General features: G+C 34.3%; 1 protein-coding gene across 1 annotated transcript; it reads left to right on the plus strand.

The window, feature by feature from the left end:
• The first annotated feature begins 3710 nt into the window (after window positions 1–3710).
• Window positions 3711–17910, plus strand: pkd2l1 (polycystic kidney disease 2-like 1). The gene is made up of 14 exons (XM_030156256.1): window positions 3711–4002; window positions 4776–4889; window positions 7338–7465; window positions 7825–8078; window positions 8393–8617; window positions 11500–11728; window positions 13122–13292; window positions 13879–14060; window positions 15517–15637; window positions 15724–15822; window positions 15906–16027; window positions 16935–17052; window positions 17495–17628; window positions 17728–17910. Exons 1-14 carry the CDS (start codon window positions 3711–3713, stop codon window positions 17885–17887), a joined length of 2349 nt encoding a protein of 782 aa, XP_030012116.1. The 3' UTR covers window positions 17888–17910.
• Window positions 17911–23527: the final 5617 nt, after the last annotated feature.

Below are 23527 nucleotides of genomic sequence, written 5' to 3' on the forward strand. Positions count from 1 at the left end.
AAATGAGCAAGAAAAAAGACAAAAATGCCCAAATTTAGCAACAAAACAGACAAAAATGAACAGAAAAGAACAAAATAATCAAAATAGACAAAAATTAGGAACAAAATTAACAAAAATTAGAAATAAAATGAAAAAAATAAACAGAATTACCAAAAATGGACAAAAAATGTAAAATAAAAGCCAAAATGTACAACTTAATCTAGTATTAATCTAGTATTATCTGGTTGATCTCATGTATTCATAAGTACAGTCTCGAGATATTGGATAAAAATGTCCCTAATAAAGGTGGTCACCACTAAATCCCAGAAAACCCTGGAAAAACCTTCATCAGAATATGAAAGTCTTGGTATTTCATGCTTCTGGTCAACTTAGTGTCAGTAAATCAGAGGTCAGTCCTCGGTGGTACATCGTGTCCTCGGAGGGTCATGGTCACCTCGTTTACACCACAGGGAATAAATCAGTCTTTGTCCAAAGCACCTGTGTCCTGAGATAAGACACCGTTACGTCAGCATGGACCCAAAATATCAACATGTCAAATGGACTCTTTTATAAGACTGAAAATAAACTGAACCTTTGCATCTTTCCCTTTAACAAAACACCAGGTTCTAAAGTTCAGAATGAACATGAGAGTAATTTTACTCTTGTAATATTTTCTCAATTAATCCTTTAGTTATTTTGTCCAGACATCCTCAAATCACCTGTTTAGTTAAAGATGTTCAGTTATTGTCACAGAGGAGAAAATGAGAAAATATTCAATGTTAAGAAGAAAAATTATATCAAATTTTGTTGATCAAACGAAATGAATAAACAAAAATAAAACAAAAAAGTTAACATTGGTCAAAATAATCCAAAAAATGAACAAAAACTGAACACACTGGCCAAAATAATGCATGTAAATCAACAGAAAATTTGCCAAAAAAATGTAAATAAATAAAATTACCAAAGCAGTTAATTTAAAAAAAAAATTGATAAAATAAATGACAAGTGAACAAAACAATTAACACAACGATCAATAAATTGCCACAAAAAAAAAAAGAAGAAAACTTAAAAAAAAAAAAGCTGAAATAGGAAGAAATAAAAAATAACAATAACCAGAATGAATATACATCTTACATTAAATTCACTGCGAAAATGGTTCACTCATCAGATGAGATTTATTTGATCATTCAGATGACACGTGAACAAATGGCTCAAAGTGATTAACTGCTGATCCACATAATCCTTAATGAATTTAATAGTTACTGACTAGAGTCTACAGCTCTGCAGCTCCAGACTGAAATGGCTCTGGTCTCTTCTGAAAAGTGACTGTTAGAAGTTTACAGAGTCTGAATCGTGGCACAAGCCAGAGCAGATTAAGGAGGCCTGTGAGCCAGATCCTGCCACAGCTTCAGCAGGGAAGCAGAAATTAAACTCTATTGTTTGCTAATGGCTGTGGGTAATGGCTCTGTTCGGCGCTGCTGGAGCGTGAACAGACGTGGCTGGACCCAAACTCCATCAGAGGAGCTTCAACTGTACTCCAACTGCTGCTGAGGAGACAGTGGCCATGATGTGATACTTTTAGATCATTTCCTGACGGGTTTAGGGTGACAAACATACGGCCCGTGGGCCAAAACCAGCCCCTGGGATGAATTCATGAAATGCAAAAATTACACTTAATGTATGAATCATTTTAGTTCTGGTTCCACATTCAGCCCAGTTCGATCTCAAGAGGGTCAAATCAGTCAAAAACTATCACAATAACTTCTAAATACTGACAACAACATTTTTTTCTCTGTTTTAGTGAAAAAAAAAAAAAAAGTTAAGTACAGGAAAATGTTGACATTTACAATCTATCCTTTCGCAAAAAATATGAACAACCTGAAAAATAAGTGCAGTTTCAACAATAATCTGCCTGTTCCTAAATGTTTTCTGTATTTATTAGATCCACTGTAATCTGTAAGTTCTAATGCACATGTGTAAATGATAAACTGAGGCATAATATTGTTAAAATTGCACTTATTTTTCTAAGAAATTTCAGGTTGCTTATGTTCTTCGTATTTTTTAAAGGATAGTTCGTACATGTAAACATTTTCGTACAGTAATTTTCCCTTTTTTACACTAAAACAGACAGAAAACTTTGCAGTTGTCATTATTTATAAGTCATTAGGTCATCATTTTACTGGTCTGGCCTGTTTGAGGTCATACTGGTCTGTATGTGGAACCTGAACTAAAATGAATTGGACATCCATCTGAACTCACTGGACACATAAACAGGAGTAGATGTAGTGGTAAAGACACTCAGCTGATGATGATACAGACGCTGCTCTGAACGCTCACACACCAAGTAAACGCGTCCTGACAGTTGGCATGCCAAAAATGAATAGACGGCAGAGTTAAAAGTGCGTAATAGTAATGAGGTCGTCAGTGACACTGCAATTACACTCTTCATTAATTCAGACTCAAGCACCGACAGTTGGTGAAAGAAAATATAATTGACACGCAATTCATTGATTGTGTTCAATACAGGGCGTTACGGGATGAGTTGTTAATCAATAGTGACAACAATGTGCTCAGCATGGAGGTAAGTGAGAGGCCAAACAAAATTAAAAGTCTGAATTACTCAGTCCTCCAACAGTAGTTGCTTTTTAAGCAGCAAGTGTCCTCTGTTTATTTTATTTTCACTTAATTTAATCAAGAACAAGTGATTCCCTGTCTACACAGGGATTAATTTTAAGTCTTAACTATCAATCTTTTCAAAAACTTCAAAATTTTTCAAAAATACACAAATTTAGAGAAAAGCACACATAAAGAACGTGTAAAATTTGAAAAGAATCAGATGAATAGTGGAAAAGAAATTATTTGGACAAATTTCTAAGTTGACATATCAAAAACGTGTAAAACTGCAAGTCTCCTAGTGGTAAAGAACATGTGTCCAATTTCAAAAGAACAGAGTAAATAGTGTCTGAGAAATGGGATGGACAAAAATCTCCAACGGACAGATGGAATTCCTGGTGTAACTATATACATTTTTATACACCCCCCCATTTAGAAAGTAAAATAAATCAACAAAAAAGGAACAAAAAAGAAAATACTTGAAGAAATGAAAATCTATGAACAACTCAATAAACTGAAGTAAATAAATAACTAATAACTAAATAAAAAAAATAAAATCAACTGACATCAATCAATCATTTTTTATTAACTGAAAATAAGTTGAAAATGGTTCAATCATCAGCTGAAAATGTACAGATTTTGGATGTGGACTCAGAGTTCAAGTTTAGGCTCTAACTTCATCACATTAATTAAATGTATGAACTTTTTTTTTTTTTTTACTTTTTATATTATTTTATTTTTATTATTTATTAACAGTCTGGTCTAGATCAGCTGAGAATGTAAAGTGTCATGAGATAACTCTTGTTATGATTTGACGCTATGTAAATAAAATTTGATTGATGTACTTTTTATACATACAGTGGACATGGTTTTAGTGGAAAAAATCAAAGGCTGATATGTTCTTACTATCCACATCCTCATGCTGGTCCTGTCACGTCCCAGTTTGTTCAGTGTGTCTTTACCTTAGTGAGCTTCGACTCTGTGGCTGATTGGCTCCTCCCATCACAGCTGATGTCATCCAGCCTTTAAAACCCTCTGACCAGCAGGTGTTCACAAACCACCTCCACCACTCCACTCCAATCCGCCTGAACCTGAACGCCACACACAGGAAACGCACCATGAAGTGTCTGAACAACCGGGCCGACAGCCACCTGACGGGGCAGGTGGAGTTGGACGGCGTGGGGAACGGGTCCTGGGTGAACCAGGCCTACTGCGGGTCACCTGTGCCCCTGCCCCGGGCTGTCAGCACCATCTACAACCCCCAGCCCCTGTTCCAGGGCTCCATGGACAGCGTGTACAAACTGGACACCCCCGGCCCCTTCGCAGAACCCCCAGCGACACTGGAGACGCCGGAGTCCAGTGGACAGAGTCTGGTGAAGAAACGCAGAGGCTGCTGCTCCTTTATCAAAGGTACCGACACCTTCTTATAACATAATTACTTATTTATTAGCATTATTACTTTGTTCTAATGCGCAATTGACTGTTTTATCACTATTGACTCAAACAGCCACTGGTAACCAAAACCATCTACTGATCTAAACTGTTTTACACATACTGATCCACTAATCTTACACACGTAAATAACTGGTGTAAAATGCAGTTTTTCATCTTTTCATAGTCGTCAGATGTGACCCATTTGGATGTTCAGCGACTCTGTAGTTACCGTGGAAACACCATCATCTTCTACAACTTTGATTCACCAGTAAAACCCATGGAGTTGGATCAGTGATAGTGGACGACACACTAGGTTTATGTTCAGTTCATGAAAGATTTTGTTAAGAAAGGTCACTTTTTTCAGTTTTCTGTTTCTGATATAATCCTCAACTTTAATCTGAGCTTTTATGAACATCTACATGATCAGTGAATTAAATATAGGAAAACACCAGATTTTCATTGAAACGACCCAAAATACAGAGGATAATATTATAATAAATGACAATAAGTACTTGAAGAAAGCTTAAATATAGAGACAAATTCATTTAGGTACTGCCACAAAAGTAGCACTGGGTCTTTATAGGTTAATATTTTTATGTAATATTTCTGTAATGTGTGTATTCGTTGTTGTGCTGCTACTGGAACCTCAATATCCTGAAGGCTCAGTTCAGGGGATTAATAAAGTTCTATCTAACCTAATCTAATCCATTCTATTCACTGACATAACTCCATTTTCTCATGTGTGTTAGGGTTGTGGGGGACAACGTTGACTGAAAACACCTCAAACAACAGGGAGCTGTTTGTCCGAACCACTCTGCGGGAGTTACTGGTCTATCTGGTGTTTCTGGTGGACATCTCCCTCTGTAAGTGTTAAAACTCACACTGGTCAGAACGTCAACATGTGCAGGTATGAGTATCTAACCCTATAGTGTCTTTAGGAGGTTGATGTGAACGTAAGCAATCCTTAGACTGTTGCATTCAAAAATTATTACCAGGAAAATGTCAAAACATATTTTTTTCCAGTTTGAAAGCTGATTTTTTTCCTGAATTGTGGTTTAACTTACTTGGTAACAGATGTAAGATGAGAAAAACACACCCCTGTGACCTGTGATTTCAGGATTTATCTCTTATATTATTGATTATCTTTATTTCAATTTAATTTTATACGCGTTTGGTTAATTTCGTTGATTATTATTATTATATATTCATTTTTTGTTGGATTTTTTCAAATTATTTTATTAATTCACTGTCTTCATGTTAATTTGATGTTTCATTTAACATTAAATAAAGAAAATGAGTACAATCTGCAAAAAAAAACTATGTTAACGATGGTTATTTCATCAGCTTTATGGTCAGAACATTTCAGAAAATCTCTGAGTAGAATATTCACAACTACAGATAATGAACACTTTTTTCAGTAAAATTAATAGTACAAGTGTGTTTTAACTGAGAATATGAACAATCTAAAGCCAAAAGACAATAGAGGCACACTAGTGAAATAAAACATAATTATCACAATCATGATCATTTTATGCTATAATTCTCAGTGAGATCATTTGTATTGATTAATTTCTCTCTGTTACTGTTTCATTTTGATTTCACTATTAATTCTCAGACTTTTTAGGGGATAAAGTCCTCAAATGTCTCATTTTCTCTGAACTAATGTCCAAACCTTTTTCCAGCTGTTTAATATTAATATTCAGAGCATTTTATCATCGGTGTTTATTTAATTTTTGGCCTTTTCCTACAATTTCTAAATGTTCATGGAATAAAACATCTACAACAAACACAGATTAACGTAAAATTTAGAAAATATCCTCTGACAACTGATGATTGATAAATTGGTGAAACAGTGGTTTACATTTTTCCATATTCATTCGAATGTATGCAATAGTTTTGGGGGTTTTTTTACATTTATTTTTAAAATAAGAGGAAAAAAAGAACAAGCAGGTCAAAAATATAGTTTAGAGTGTTTTTGGCAAATACTTTTATATACCTATAACACAGAAGGGATTTCTTCTTGATCTAATGGATGCAGTTGTTACGGTTTTTAAACCATTTAGATATTATTTATTTATTATCTTCTTTCAGATTTCCAAATTTTAGTACAGTTATAGTAATAATAAGTCCTGAAATATGTGAAATTATACACCTTTATTGAACAATGTACAAATTCTTTTGCAGGAGAACCTCTAAAAGATCTGAATTTGCACTAATTCTTCGACTACGACCATATCTCAGCTCTCTGAAAAAGTAGGAAAAGTCTGAAAATCAAAAGTGCACATTTTTTTCACTACATTCACATTTATTCTTTTGAAGACTCATTTAATAATGTTTCCTATTATCCCTGCCGAGTCTATGGGCATGATACTTTTCTGACATTTTTTTGTTTGTTTTGTTTCGGGAAGTAACTGCTTTAAATGAGCAAGTGGCACCTTTTTACTTAACATCTAATTCAACTTTGTTCATTTACTAAACTTCCTGCGAGACTTGTGCTCATATTTAACACTTTATGCACATTGAAAATGCATCATGAGTTGAAGAAATGCTGTAAATGTCAGTGGCATTACTGAGGTTAAATATGGTGACCATCACAGATTACAACACAGATATAATCAGACAGTGAGACTTTGTTAGAGCTGATAAATAAATCTGTAAAACATTAAATCCAAATTCAAGCTATTGTGTCTAAGAGTAACATTAGATATGAATAAACGTTCTGTGCTTGTGACGAATTCCCCGCATCCTCCCTAAAATGCTAGCTTTCATATCTCACCACATTTTCCACTCATTTTGTGTCTGACTCGTCTGATGACTTGCTTAAGCTCTTTATGCGCATTCAGTGGTAGGATGTTACTGTATGGAGCACTTTGGACTGTTGATTTACGATTAAAAGCTTCCTCCTGCTTTACCCTTGACGACAAACGCCCTCCCCATCTCTGTACCTGGAGCCTTTGTCCTGCTGAACATTAGGAGTAAAAGGGACACGAGAACTGGTCCTTTTGCTTTTTAGAGATAAGAGCATTTGCCTCTGTCTTTTGTTGCTTTGTCTGGGTTGGATTTACATTGTTTGATGAGGCTATTTGCGTCAAGCCAGCATGCACTCTCTTCAAACAAATTACAGCATCTAACCTGGATCTTTTTCACTGCCCAGACATAAACAACAATTCTTCAATGAGGCTTTGCGTGTGTTGCTGCTGAGCCATCTTATCTCAGACAGATGGACAGAGCAGTGTTTAGACCATAGCCTGTGCAAAGTCAGATAGGAATCGATGATGGGCTGTAACAGTGTGATTTACGTCGTTTTTCAGTGACATACGGTATGACCAGTTCCAGCACCTACTATTACACTAAAGCCATGACGGACCTGTTTGTGAACATGGCCGGGGACAATGGGGTTAAGTTTCAGTCCATCAGCACCATGGCCGACTTCTGGGTTGTAAGTTTTCATCCGAATCCACGCAAAACACACAAAGCCGCTATTTTCACTACAATACAAGTAGAACATAATTTCATCATACATTCTGAAATACTTTATGCAACAAATCAAAAAGAGTTATATATTGGTTCAGCATTACTAAGATTCAAGAATGTTTGTCATGTGTACAAACAATGAAATTTAGATTGTAGTTCTCAGCTAAGAAGGTGCAAACTTAAATATTCAGATATATTAAATGAAAACAGTATAAACACAATATAAAACACACTATAACTATACTAAAGTTGGATATTAAGTGCTTCACAAATAAGATTCTCCTCTTGTGTTCAACTAAATCCATTCTGTCTCTACATGAACAGTTTGCTAAAGGCCCGCTGCTCGACGGCCTCTACTGGACTAGATGGTACAATAATCAGTCCATGGAAAATGGAGACCAGTCCTTCATTTACTATGAGAACATGCTGCTGGGAGTTCCCAGAATGAGGCAGATCAAAATCAAGAACAACTCCTGCAAAGTCCACAACGACTTCGAGGATGAAATCACAGGATGTTTTGATGTCTACAACGACAAGAAAGAGGACGATCTGAGCTTTGGCCTCATCAACGGCACTGCGTGAGTCGCACAGTTCTTTTCTTTGGTGATGCTTTCATACAGAATACTGTTTGTGCAAATAACATAACATGTTAGAGGTTAAATATTGCTTAAACACAAACTCTCCAAGTAATTTGCCTAAATGATATTCCATACAATTGTACTGTTCATTAAAAAGTTTATGGTACAGGAAGTAAATCCTCAACTTCCTGTTCATTCCATGGTTTAGAGATCTTTTCAGAAAAAACTTGAATAACTTTTAAGAGTCCCCTCCGAAATGTATTGCTCCACACATGTACGCCAGCTATGTTTGAGGTTGTTTAACTCCTCTACAGTTGGACTTACCACACAGAGAAAGAGGTCAAGGGTTCATCTCACTGGGGGCTGCTGACCACCTACAGCGGAGCCGGATACTACCAGGACCTGAGTCGCACCAAAGAGGAGACCACCGAGAAACTGGATGAACTGGTCGAAAACCTGTGGCTGGACAGGGGAACCCGAGTTGTCTTCATTGACTTCTCCACCTACAATGCAAACATCAACATGTTCTGTGTCATCAGGTAATGAAAACAAAGGACAAGAGAAATTAATAACAAGCAGACGAGTTACTCCAACACTGACATACTTGTACTTTATTTGGGTATTACCATTAGATGCCTCGTTACACTCTAATTTCATTACATCTCAGGGTCAAATATTGTCTTACTGCACTACATCATTTTGACAGTTTTTCAGATAAAACCTTTAAACAACAGACAATATAACATGCATATATCAACCAAAAATTATGTTAGTTTGTCAAATAGCTACTAGCTGATTAATCCATACTTGGGCTTTGTGTACTGGGCTATAAACAGTATCTCAGCTGAATGAATATTATTGCAAATACTGAAACAATAATATTACTGGACAGATTTCTGTCTTCATCCAGGTATCAGATGAATTGTAGGAGAGGATCATAGCCATCTAAATTACACCTTAGGAAATTACTATTACTTTTGTCATATTTAAATTGAAAATACAGTCAAAGGACGTTTGTACAACCTCAGCAATAAATGACATTCTATCTGTAGTTATATAGATGAGAGGATGAAAAATGAAAAGACAAAAAATAATATTTACACCAAAGTCCAAGTTCTTCATTAGTCGACATTATTAGTTTATTTCAATTTTTAATTCGATTACTATTTTTTCTGAATTAGCACGCGCGCACATCATGCTAGCTAAATGCACCTGCTACTGTACATTAAATACAGAACACGCATTATTTACTATTTTAAGCAAAGTAAAGCTATTAATTCTCCGAGAGCACTCTGGCTTGGCGTTAATTTTAAAGCAATATAATAGTTACGAGTTTATACTCTGAACACTGATGAATAAACTTAGCCCCAAACGCCTGCTAGCAAGGTGGCTAGCTAGCCTAATCCTACTAGCAGCTAACAATTAGCATAAAATAAACGTTAATTTAGCTAGAATTTTTTTTATCGTGACTACACATTATCACTAGAACGCCGATGCAATGGATAATAAATGTGAATCCAGTCCAGCAGGAGGAAAATACCGAACAAGCAGGTAATTTTTCCAGCTTTTTTAGCTAAAACAGCTAACTATCGCTAGCCATTTTAAACACATGCTACAAATAAGTACAAATACATACAAACAAATGCGCTGCGACCGATCATCCATGCCGTATCGGAGGTGAGTGGATTAATGGAAAAGCTGGATCAGATAATAAATGTGCACAAAAAAGCTTCTAACACAAGCCTACTGGTGTTTACCTGGATTGTTTCCTTCTTGGGTCTACATTTGTTTTGGGTGCTGCACCTTGACCTTATAATGACTGAGGCCAAAACACTGCATTAACACTTGAACCCCCAGACCCATTTCCAACACAGTCATCTTGTGTGTTAACAACTCACATTTATCTGAGATTTAACAGGCCAAACAGTGATTTCTCCTAAATGTTTCAGGTGGATTCAGAAAGTCTAAAAACTGGAAGTGTGTATCAGACGTTTGCTTTTTCCTCTCCCATTAATCATGTAATGAGATTTATCTTATGTGACTGTTTATAAAACTTACATAATGTCCTTCAAACCTGCTTTAGATCCAGCAGAAACATTAATCCATAAGGACCCAAATATCCCCTGGCAACCAAAATCATATACAGATGCAAAAAGTTTAATACCTGTTGATCCACAAATTATATCTATACATGTGTATACGTATGTGTAAAATCTAGTTTGTCATTTTTTCATGGTCATCAGATATGACCCATTTGGACGTTCAGAGGTGAATGTGGAAACACTGTCATCTTCTATAACACAGGTGTCAAACGTGGCCCGGGGGCCAAAACCGGCCCACCAAAGATTCCAATCCAGCCCACAGGATGAATTTGCAAAGTGCAAGTTAGGGCATCAAACTCAAAAATAATATCATAATAATCTATAAATAATGACAACACCAATTTTTCTCTTTTATTTAGTGCAAAAAACATTAATTTCTAAAAATGTTTACATTAAGAAAAGTATACTTTGACAATAAAATGTGAATAACCTGAACAAATATGAACAACCTGAAATGTCTAAAGAAAATTAAGTGTGATTTTAACAATATTCTGCCTGTTACTAAATGTTTTGTGCCTTTATAGATCTGATCTGTAATGCATATGTATAAATGGTAAGTCGAGGCATAATATTGATAAAATTGTACTTATATTTCTTAACAAATATCATTTTTTTCAGGTTATTCACATCCTTTTTGTTTGGATAGTTTATAAATGTAAATATTGGCACAACTGAATGGTATTTGTTGAACTAAAATCATTTGGAGTTGTCATTATTTATTGGCTATCATGCTATTATTTTACTGATCCAGCCCACTTCAGATTAAATTGGGCTGAATGTGGCCCCCAGGAGAAAATAAGTTTGACACACCTGTTCTATAACATTTATTCACCAGTAAAACCCATGGAGTTGGATCAATGACAGTGGATGGACGCACTGGGTTTATGTTCAGCTGATGATATATTTAACTGAAAAACTCACTTTTTCTTCTGTTTTCTCAGTTTTTTTATATAATAACACTCAACTTTAATTTGAGCTTTTATGACATTTACATGATCAGTAAATTAAATACATGAAAATACTTAATTCTCACTCAAGAATGCAAAATAATGAGCATAATATTAGAATAAATGGTGATAAATCACTTAAAAAAAATCATTTGGGAACTGACACAAAAATAGCCCTGGGTCTTTATGGGTTAATATCACTTGATGATTCCTTAACAACCCAATACTTTAATGCTAGTTTTTTCTTGTATACTTTTCCTGCAGGACTGGTAGTTGTTATGGAGTATCTTTACATTGCTGTACTTTGACATAATTATGTACTTTTACAAAAGGATCTAATTATTTCTACTGATTCCTGGATTCCTTTGACAGATTGGTGGTTGAATTCCCAGCGACTGGAGGAGCAGTTCCTTCGTATCAGATCAGAACAGTCAAACTCATCCGCTACATCACCTACTGGGATTACTTCATCCTGGGCTGTGAGATGGTCTTCTGTTTGTTCATCCTCTACTACATAGTGGAGGAGATCCTCGAACTGCGAATACACAAGTTCTCCTACTTCGGCAGCATTTGGAATATACTGGATATTGTGGTTATAATGGTAAAATGTTATTTCTGTCAAATGCAGCTGGGTGATATGGCAAAAATGTTATGCTGATAAACATTTTCATATCAGTCAATACTGATAATTATCATGATAAATGTCAAATACATTTTTGATCCTCAGTTAAAGGTAAAGGAAAAAGGTGGTTATTTGTGATTTTAAATGATTCAGATGCAACAAATAACATAAAACATACAATAAGATAAAACAAGATGAAAATATTGTAAATGACAAAACAATACAAAAACAATGTAAAAGATGCAATTAGACAAAAACAACATAAAAGGTCCAACAAAGCATTAGATTAAAAAAAAACAAAAACAAAATGACAGTGACATAAAAGATGCAACAATGAAAAAGACACTGAACTAAAACAAAATAAAATATAAAATAAGATGAAATGCAAAAAAAATGCAACAGTTCAAAAACTATGTAAAAGATGCAACAAAACGAAAAAGATCCAATTAGACTAAAACGACATAGAAGACACAGTCAGTCAAAAATTATATAAAAAACACAACCAGATGAAAAATGCAAGAAATACAATGAAATGAATATTGACATAAAAGATGCAATAAAATAAAAAACAAGATCCAGCATGACAAAAAATGACATAAAATGCGCAGCAAAATATTAACAATGTAAGAGACGCAACAAGATGAAAAAGACCCAGCAATACATAAACACTATATAAAGATAAAACAAATGGTGCCAGGCACAACAAACCCCACCCCTCATACGTATCAAAGTCCATTATAAGTAAATGGAAAGATTTTTTTTTTTTTTAATCATAAAAATATGAACTTTGACCTATCTTTCCCAAAATGTAATGACATTTTTTCTAGGTCACTGGCAATCTATAAACCCAATTTGGTAGGAATTTAACCAGTAGTTTTGCTGCTAAATTGTTAACAAAGAAACAAACTGAACCAAAAACAATACCCCTTGCCTCCCCTTTTGGGGGGTGGGAGGTGGAGTATTAAGATGAAATAGATGAAAACAATGTTGAAGATGCAATAATAAATAAAAAACAAAGTAAAAGATGCAACAAGGGTAAATATCAGAAATTAAAATGACATGAAACTGATGTAAAAGACACAAGATGAAAGTAATGTAACAGATATACGGCAGAAAACAAGTAAAAGGTGCAATATGAAAATGATGTAAAAGACATAATATGATGAAAACGACATCCGACACTATCAAAACAGCAAAAGCTCCAACAAGAAAACCTAAACTGTAAAAGATGTAAACAAAAAAACCATATGACAAAAAAAAGATGCAATCAGTAAGAGACATGTTTATTTTGTTATCGTCCAGCTCTGCTTTTAAATGTTCTTTAAGTTTTTTTCGCCTCTTTACTCAAAAATGTAAGTGCTTCTCTCTGCAGCTCGCCGTCATTGCCATCATCTTCAACATTTTCCGTACGGTCAAAGTGGACAACCTGCTCGGAAACCTGCTGCAGCAACCAGAAATCTACGCAGACTTCGAGTTCCTGGCATTCTGGCAAATGCAGTACAACAACATGAACGCAGTCAACCTGTTCTTCGCTTGGATCAAGGTAAACAACCAGATTTAACCCATGAAGACCCAGTGCCACTTTTGTGGCAGTTTCCAAATTAATTTTTCTCTATATTTAACTTTTCTTAAGCGATATATCACCATTTATTACAACATTATCCTCTGTATTTTTCATTTTTTCCTATAAATCATGTATTTTCCTATATTTAATTTAGATGTTCATGAAATTCAAAGGTTATTATATCAAAAGGGAGAAAACTAAAGAAAAAGTGACATTTTCAGCAAAGATATCAATAACTGAATGTAAAAACAAGTGTCTCCATCCACTGTCACTGATCCAACTCCATGGGTTTTACTGGTGAATCAACGGTGGAGGAGATAATGGTGTTTCCATGGTAACTGTGGAGCCTCTTAACATCCAAAAAGGTCATATTTGATGACCATGAAAAGATGACAAACCATTTTACACCAATTATTTACATGTATTGATAGGATTAATGGATCAACAGGTATTGAACAGTTTAGATCAGTAGATGGTTTTGGGTCTTGATGGTCTTCATATTTAGGAGCAGGATTCAGTTGGGTTTTGGTTCCAGATGTTGTGTTTTTTTTTCTGGTTCCCGCAGGTTTTCAAGTACATCAGCTTCAATAAGACCATGACTCAGCTGTCGTCCACTCTGGGTCGATGTGCCAAAGACATCGTAGGATTCGCCATCATGTTCTTCATCGTGTTTTTCGCCTACGCTCAGCTCGGTTATCTGCTCTTTGGGACCGAGGTTGAGTCCTTCAGCACCTTCGCCAAATGCATGTAAGAGTTTGATCCCAGTAGAGACGACATAAATAGGATGGAAAAACAACCTCCTGCAGCTCCAGGTCCATTCAACTAGAATAGAACACAATACAATACAATACAATACAGTAGATCTTTAATGTTACTTTTACAGGAACAATTAAAATCCATTTAGCAGCTCTGTTTCTGTTCATCAATCAATTCACTGATTAGTCATTGACTATCAATTTAATCTGCAATTATTTTCACTCATTCATCAGTTTGAGTCATTTGATTGATTGATTGATTGATGTATTTATTTTGAATATGAATGTCAAAACAGAAGAAAATAAATAAACAAAACACTTAAACATAAGACATATAATACATATTCAAAAAGGTGTGAGAAGAAGCATAACTTATAAACTCCCACCCCTTCTCCTGAAATAATTAATAACGGTAATAATCTTCCTAGTCTAAGCACATCTATACTATATGCTATAATATGACCGATACTTATTAAATAATTTGGTTTCTGGCTTTATATTATTATGATAATTAATACATTAAATATGATTCCAGCTCAAAGGTTATAATATGATGTGAATTTTTGATGTGATGTTTTTTATAAGCCTATTTTAATTTTGATTAATTCATTTGATAATTCTTGTTGATTTTGATGATTATTTTCTATTAATTTTGTGGTTATTTTGTTCCCTTTTGTTCATTATTTGGCTCATTTTAGTTTTTTTTTTTTTTTAACTTACTGCTTGTTTTGTTAAATTTGGTTCATTCTTTTGTTAAATATTTTGTTAAATTTTATTATGTTTTTAGAATTATGTTGTTTGGTTACGTCTGATGTTGATCATTTTTACTGATAATTTTCTTCACTTTTTTTTTTTTGCTGTTTTGGTACTTTTGATTAACATTTTGTTCACTTTTATTCAGTTTTTTACTCATTGTGTTAATTATTTTTTGCATTTTATTGATTATTCTGTGAATTACCTTCATTTTATTGCCCATTTTTGTAATTATAGAAATTATTTTATTTTATTTATAAGTTTTTTCATCATTTCTTTGAATTAGCGTTTACTATGTTAGTTTTATGTATTTGTCTCCATTTTTTATTTGGTGATAAAAGTAAAGTGAGTTTTTATTCACTTTATTATTATTATTTTTTTTATTTCCAGTAGTCATAGAAAAAGCAAAGTGATGTGAGGTCGATCCGAGGAAACACAAAGCACTTGTAACATGTTATTGATATAATTTTTCAGGCTCTTTAATGCAGATAGTTTTTCTTCTGTTTCCTCTGTGATAGTAACTGAACATCATTTACAATACTGCCTTGATCAGTTTTCACCATTTTCTACAAACTACTAATTGCTTAATAAACCAAATAGATGATAGATTAATCATCATTAGTTGCAGCTGCAGAAAAAGCTACTGCTGCTCAAAACCTCATAAACAAACTAATGGCTTCGCTTCGTTTGTGCAGATTCACACAGTTTCGAATCATTCTCGGAGACTTCGACTACGACGCCATCGATCGTGCAAACAGAGTTCTCGGACCAATCTACTTTGTCACATATGTTTTCTTCGTTTTCTTTGTTCTTCTGGTGAGTCAAGTTCCTAAAGAAAAAATTTACTGTATTTCCAAAACCAATGATTAGTGGTTTTATGTCATCATTCATGTTTCTCCCAGAACATGTTCCTGGCCATCATAAACGACACGTATTCAGAGGTGAAGGAGGAGCTGTCGTCACAGAAAGACGAGCTGCAAATTACTGACATCATCAAACAGGTGACGACGGAGAAAAGAGCGTCATCGTCTAATGAGATAATAAAGTTAAATAAAGTTTTAAAGCCGACCTTTTTGTCTTGTAGAGCTACATGAAGACGTTCACGAAGCTGAAGCTGAAGAAGGAGAAAATATCTGATGTTGAGAAGGCTCTTCAATCTGGAGCTGGAGAAATCGAGTTCAAAGATTTCAGAGAAACACTGAAAGAGTAAGAACCAGCACAAAGATAACAGAGTGTAGTACATTTACACATACAATATATGGACAAAAGTATGTGGACACGTTGAATTCAGGTGTTTCTTTTCTAACAGGGGTCTGGGATACAAAATAATAATGACTAATGTAAGAATATAGTTTTTTATTGGGAGAAATGTCATTGCATTGGTTAGTTTGGTTTAATTTGTAATATTTGCTTCCAGAGATGGTTTTTACTTAAATTCTCTTGATATTGATTTAGTTTTTTTTATCCATGTCTATGAAGTTAAATGTTCTACCTCTAAATTTCTCAATTATTTTTTGTGCTTTAACTAAATAATAATTTTCTACCACAACTAACCATCTACTTTCTTCACATCTTCCATTAAACTTTAAGGAAATATTATTGTTTATAAACTATATGGACAAAAATATTGGGACACATCATGTCTACAGCTGTAAGATGTCCTGTTCATGATGATTTGACATATAGACATCAATATTTTCTTAAAGTTTAATGGGAGATTTTTCTTCCTCGGTGAGATGTGAAGAAAGTAGATGGTTAGTTGTGGTAGAAAATTATTTTTTACAGTCAGAGCAGGAAAAATATTTTAGAAATTTAGAGGAAGAACATTTAAAATCATAGTCATTGATAAAAAACAAACAAATAACAAAATCAGTGTCAAGACAAATTAATTAAAATCCATCTCTGAGTCATTTTAAAAGCAAAGATAACAATTTAAACCCAACTAACCAATGCAATGATATTTATCCCATTATATAAAACTATATTCTGACATTAGTCATTATTGTTTTGTATCCCAGACCCCTGTTAGAAAAGAAACACCTGAACTCAACGTGTCCACATACTTTTGTCCATATAGTGTAATTTAACCCTCAGTGCTCTGTCTATCTCACAGAATGGGACACGCTGATCATGAGATTTCTGCAGCGTTTTCACAGTTCGACCGTGACGGGAACCAAATTCTAGATGAAGACGAACAAGAGAGTATGAAGAAGGAGCTGGAGGAGAAGAGGGTTTGTCCAACAGAAGATGTTTGTTTACTCCTTAACCCAGTCTGAAAAAGTCATGTTTTCTTCAGTTTTCTCTGTTTCGATGCAACAACTTTTGGATTTACTTTGAGCTTTTATTAACGCCTACATGGTCAGTACATTAAATATATGAAAACACCTGATTTTCATTGAAAAAATGCAAAAGGTAATACAATAATAAATAAAATAAATCACTTGCTAATGGTTAAATTTAGAAATTCATTTGGAAGTCAACACAAAAAATAATCCTGGGTCTTTATGGGTTAAAAAGAACATTTCAACCTTCACTGAGATGAAACTGTCTTTTCTGGATTCACTCCCAAACTATGAATCCTTATTTTAGTTGATGCTGTATTTCAGACGTCCTCCTGAGATGACTGTGTGAAAACAGGCCAGTCTGAGTTCTGCATTGTTTCTCTTTCACCAGGATGCTCTTAGTGCTGAACTGAAAAACCTGGGGGTGAACTATGAGAAGGATTTACTGGAAAAAGCTCCTGTGGTGTCAAACGAACAGAGGAAACACGGCGGTCAACCCTTTATAGAACGGGAACAGTTCCTAAGGTCTGATCTGTTTGACACGTCACAAAAAAGTAGCATTTTCCAGGATTAAGATGAATAAAAACCTCAATTACCTGTGTTTCTTCTTCTTCTGCTTTAAAGACTGGCCAGAAATGTCCTCCATCTTGAAAGCTCTGTGGCCGCCGTCACATCCAGGGTCGAACTGATTATGGAGAAACTGGGAATAAACAACGAAGCAGCAGGAAAACAGACGAATGACATGAAGAATGATGTGAGTATGAAGGAGCAGGGGAGGAAATAACATCACACCAGGAAAGAAGCCCTTAAATAGTATATGTTTTGGTTAGTTTTTTTTCTCCACAATATTTATTTTTTATTTAAGTTTTACAGGTAAGATATCAAATAATATCAACAACATAGGTTCTCTCTGATATTATATAAAACAGTAGGTAATCTATTACAAGTACATTGTGTACAGTGAAATAAAATATCAAGTTTTCACTCATAAAGACCCAGTGCTACTATTGAGTCAGTTCCCAAATTAATTTTTCTCTCTATTTAACCTTTCTTAAGTTATTTATCACCATTTATTGTAATATTATCTCTGTATTTTGCATTTTTCAGTGTAAATCACGTATTTTTCCCTATATTTAATCAGCTGATCATGTAGATGTTCATAAAAACTCAGAGTAAATTCAAAGGTTATGATAACAAAACAGAGAAAACGGAAGAGAAAGTGATTTTTTTTCAGCAAATCTATCAATAACTGAACATAAACCCAGTGTCTCCTTTCACTGTCATTGATCCAACTCCATGGGTTTTACTGGTGAATCAATGTTGTAGAAGATGACGGTGTTTCCATGGTAACTACGGAGCCTCTGGACATCCAAATGGGTCATATTTGATAACCATGAAAAGATGAAAAACTTTATTTTACACCATTTATTTACATGTATTGACAGGATTAATGGATCAACAGGTATTAAATATTTTTGATCAGTAGATGCTTTTGGTCGCAGGTGGCTGTTTGGGTCTTTATGGGTTAAATTAAGGAATTATCTTGACACGATGGATGGATGTGGCCAGTTGTAAAAGTAAAATACACAACAAAAATATGGTTCATAAATTCATTTCTGAATGTTTTTTGGTTTAATGCTTATTTTAATGAATGTGGTACATTATTTAGTTAATTTCTACTATAATTGTTTTTAGTATTGTTTTATAATTTACTGATCATTTTCACTTCATCATGAGGTTTTTGTCATTTTCAGTATCACTGTAAATTTTTAAATCATTTTGTTCATTATTTTGTTCCTTTTACTGATTATTCTGAGAATTTTACTGTGTATTTATAGGGATCGTTTTGATCAATTTGGCAACATTTTCCTAATAGTGCTAACTATCTTAGTTTTATGTATTTGTTTTCTTTCTGTTTTATGTAGTGATAGTTTTAGAAGTTCTTTATTTTTATTTTCAGTGGCAGTTGAAAATGCAAAGTCACGTGAAGTCGATCTAAGGAAACAAAAAGGACTTGCATTTTTGATGAATAATATATGACTGATATAATTTTGTCAGACTCTTGTGAAAATGATGTAGAGGAGGTGAAAAGGTGAAAACTATGTAAAATATGCAACAAGGTGTAAAACACAAGTCAGTAAAATGTCACATTATGGCAGATCAGTTCATATCTATATTATAAAAACAAAGTGTCCTCTGTGTGCGTATTTGTGTGTGTGTGTCCGGGGATTCACACAAAATCCAGAAAGAGCTGACTGCTGCAATTTGTCATACTTGTGTATATTTGATTAAGGAACAGACTAGCAAAAATGGCAAGTTGATAGGACCAATATTTTGGGAAATAGTAGTAATTTTGGAATACAATAGCCTTACAATCACGTTGCTATGGACAGAACACTTTGGAGGTGACTGCTGGACAAATGTGATACAGCATGCAGGAGTACACAACAGCATAAAAGCTAGAGCTGAACCGATTAATCAACTCAAAGTGATCCAAAAAAAATCATTCAACCACAATTCTCCTGAATCAAAGCTTTGTTTCCATCATTTCTCTGCTGTTAAACATTGGTTCCACTGTTGTGTTTCACACGGACGCTTATTGTGATGCACAAAGAAGCTTCAATTCAGGAAAACTGCAATAGAATATTTCCCTTCAATCAATTTGTGTCGATTAATCAAAGTGTGAATTTTTGCATTGGCTTCAAGCACCTAATTGATTAATCGGTTGCAGCTCTAATAAAAACGACCACATCTAGAACCTGTGGTCAGCGCACTAGTTTTTATATTGTTGTTTCATAATAAAGGTGTGTGTTAATTGTTTCCTACCCAGACCGATGAACCCGCCTCAGATCGGAGTATCCTGGACCGGGTTTCCAAGGTCGACAGGTCACAGATGAGGCCGACGGGTCACCCCAACTCCCTCTTCGACTGTCGCATGTGATTAAACTCCACCCTTCAGGTGTCCGACCTCCGTCACATGTTCAGATCAATATGGAACACTTTGCCTCAGCTGCTCTTTACACGTCATGGAAATATGTACATATGTACAAACATGTTTTTGACTTTATTTATCCACTATGTAACTGCACTAAGGCTGACGACGCTGAAGCTCTGCAATGTTTTAGATCAGGGGTGTCAAATATAAGGCCCGTGGACCAAAACTGGTCCATAGTAGGAATTTCCAAAGTGCAAAAATTACACTGAAAATATGGGTGTTCAGGGGCCACATACAACTAAATGTAATGTTAAATAATAACATAATAACCTAGAAATAATGACAACTATAAACTTCTCCTGGTTTAATGTGAAAAAAGGAAAATTATAATGAAAATATTTACATTTACAAACTATCCTTTTTACAAGAAAATGTGAATAACCTGTACAAATATAAACATTATGAATTTGTGCAATTTTACCAATATTTTACCTATTTATAAATGTTTTCTACATTTTGTAGATCCACTGTGATCTGTAAATTTTGTTAATAATAAACTGAGACGTAATGCTGTTGAAATTACACTTGTTTTTTTTAAGATATTTGAGGGTGTACATGGTTGTTCAGGTTATTCACATTTTTATAATATAATTTAAATCTCACACTAAAGCAAAAGGATTATTATTTATAGGTTATTATTTTACTGGTCTGGCCCACTTGAGATCACATTGGTCTGTATGTGGAACCTGAACTAAAATGAGTTTGACACCCCTGTCTTAGATGATCCCTGAACGTAAATCTACATGTTAGTGCTGATGATGTGTATTTGTGTGCGATTATAAGCCGATTCGCCGCCGTACAGCTACGTCTGACTAAGTGAATGTTTAAGTGAACTTTAGTCACTATCATTAACATGTATGGATATTGTAGTTGCTCAAAATGATCAGGCCCTTTATACTTGATGCATAGTTTGGTGAAATTTATCTACAAACTAATTCCAGAATGTGTTTTTGTATAATAATAATAATATTAATATTAATAATAAAGACTAGTTACAGGACAGATATGTAAACAGAAAAACCTGCAGTAACTGACAGCTCTAACATGAGGATATAGAGTTTAGATTAAAACAGGGATGTAAAATAGATGACCCGTGGGATGAATTTGTGAAATACAAAAAAAAATTGAAAAGAAAATAGACTGAAGATATTTACATATTATATTTAGGGTGTTAAAAATCCTTTTGTCACATATAGACCTATATGATCTCAAGTGGGTCAGACCAGTAAAATACCATTATAATAACCAATAAATAATGATAACTCCAAATTTTCTCTTTTAGTCTAAAAAAGTAAAATTACAACTACCCTTTCATAAAAAATGTGAATAACCCAAAACAAATATTAACCTGAAATGACTTAATAGAAGTGGAATTTTACCAGTATTCTGCCTATTAAATGGTTTGTGTCTTTGTAGATCCACTGTGATCTGTAAGTTGCAATGAAGTTTAGACTAATATTGTTAAAATTACACTTATTTCTCAAGAAATTTCCAGAAACATTTTCGTAATATAATGTGACTGTTCTGACCCAGCTGAGATCATACTGGGCTGCCTGTGCCCCTTGAACACGTCTGCTGGAGATGATGACACATTGCATCATCAAAGTCTCAACAGGTTCAGACTAAATCGTCCCAAAGAATTATTTTACACAGTTTGTCTCTCCAGGTCAAAAAATAGATTAATTAGTAAAAAGTGGTTTGGATCAGACAGGGAAAAAGTGATAGTAACACTGAGATTATAGAGAAAACAGTCAAATTCAGCCAAAAAAATCCCCTTTTGCACTCAGAAAGGTGGTACAAAAATGATGCATTACCTACAGACGGATGCCACTTTCCACAATAAATACATAAATAAAAAAACAACACAACATGAGAGCAGGACAGGACGGAGTCATTCTACTGGGACTGGGACGGAGGAGGACTGAAAATCCACTCTAGTAAAATATAAAGCATGTTAACGATCAAAGTGCACTTCATGACTTCTCCAACAGAACATGAGTGTTGATTCTAACGCCCCCCTGTGGCTCAAAGGTTGATCGACACTGTGGCTGGTGGATATTATCATCTGGGGAAAAGAAACTCATATTAAACAAGTAGTGTCAGTCACAACAAACCCCGCCCCTACACATATTTCACCCACTATAGGTAAAGATTTGAAAAATTCATACAAAATTTGAACTTTGACCTGGGTCACTGACAATCTATAAAGTCAATTTGGTGTGAATTCAACCAATAGTTTTGCTGCTACAGACGTGAAATCTCGCTCATTATAAGTAAATGCCTGTTAAAGGGAAGTTTTTCCTCACCACTGTCACCAGTCATAAGTGTTTGCTCCTGGAGGATTCTGTTGGGTTTCTGTAAATTGGCTTAGAGTCTGGTTTTGACCAACTCTATATATAAAGTGTCATGAGATAACTTTTTTTTTTGTGATCTGGCGCTATATAAATAAAATTTGATTGAGTGATTTGATTGGTTTTCCCCTGTAAGTCGCTTTGGAAAAAAAGCATCTGCCAAATGCATAAATGTAAAGGTAAATGGGGGAAGAAAAAGATTAAAAAAGATAACATAAGGGGGATTGTTTTTTGGGTTTTATCTATGGAAGTAAATCTGTCTCATCAGATTTTGAATTCTAAAAGCCACTGAATTTCTAGCACTGAATTTTTTTTTGAACTGAAATTAAGTATTTGAATTTTTTTGTCTCTGAATTCAACTATGTTCGTAAATTTAGAATAAAAAAATTGAGATGCAAAAAAATCTGATGCAAAAATTCAAATGCAAAAAATTCAGCAACAAAAAATTCAGAAGCAAAAAATTCAGATGCAAAAAGTCCAGCGGCAAAAAATTCAGATGCAAAAAGTCCAGCGGCAAAAATTCAGATGCAAAAAATTCAAATCACATCTGCACTGACCGTCCTCCTGCATCGGCGTCACTTGACCAACCCAATGTAACTCAACTGGCTGGCTGTTCGTTCGACTTGAGATAGAATCGATTGCTTATCCTTGGTGTCCCGGATGTGTGATCTGAATTTTTTGCTTCTGAATTTTTTTTATTCTAAATTTATGAACATAGTTAAATTGAGAGACAAAAATTTCACTTACTTAATTTCAGCGCAAAAAAAAAATTCAGTGCAAGAAATTCAATGGCTTTTATAATTCAATATCTGATGAGACAGATTTACTTCAATATTTATTCAAGTAAACTATAAATATTACCAAGACTATTTCTAGTATGTATTTCTAATCATTACTGTGAACAAAAAGGCTGAGAAAAGTCTAGAAATGCTGTCAGTTACATGCATTTACACTGCATTTACTTTAAGGTAGAAATGTCAGAATGTAGATAAATGTTAGGATTATTGAAAAGGGTTCAGATTAAAATGTTTTCTGTAAAATGGAGACACAAGTCGTCAACTAATAAATGTTCAACAAC

This window comes from Sphaeramia orbicularis, chromosome 15, assembly GCF_902148855.1.
Source record: "Sphaeramia orbicularis chromosome 15, fSphaOr1.1, whole genome shotgun sequence".
Classification (NCBI taxonomy): domain Eukaryota; kingdom Metazoa; phylum Chordata; class Actinopteri; order Kurtiformes; family Apogonidae; genus Sphaeramia; species Sphaeramia orbicularis.

Coding starts and splice junctions, on each gene's coding strand:
- pkd2l1 (XM_030156256.1), top strand. CDS start 3,711: ATGAAGTGTCTGAACAACCGGGCCGACAGCCACCTGACGGGGCAGGTG. Junction 13,293..13,878: donor TGTTCTTCGCTTGGATCAAG/GTAAACAACCAG, acceptor TGGTTCCCGCAG/GTTTTCAAGTACATCAGCTT. Junction 17,629..17,727: donor GAACGGGAACAGTTCCTAAG/GTCTGATCTGTT, acceptor TCTGCTTTAAAG/ACTGGCCAGAAATGTCCTCC.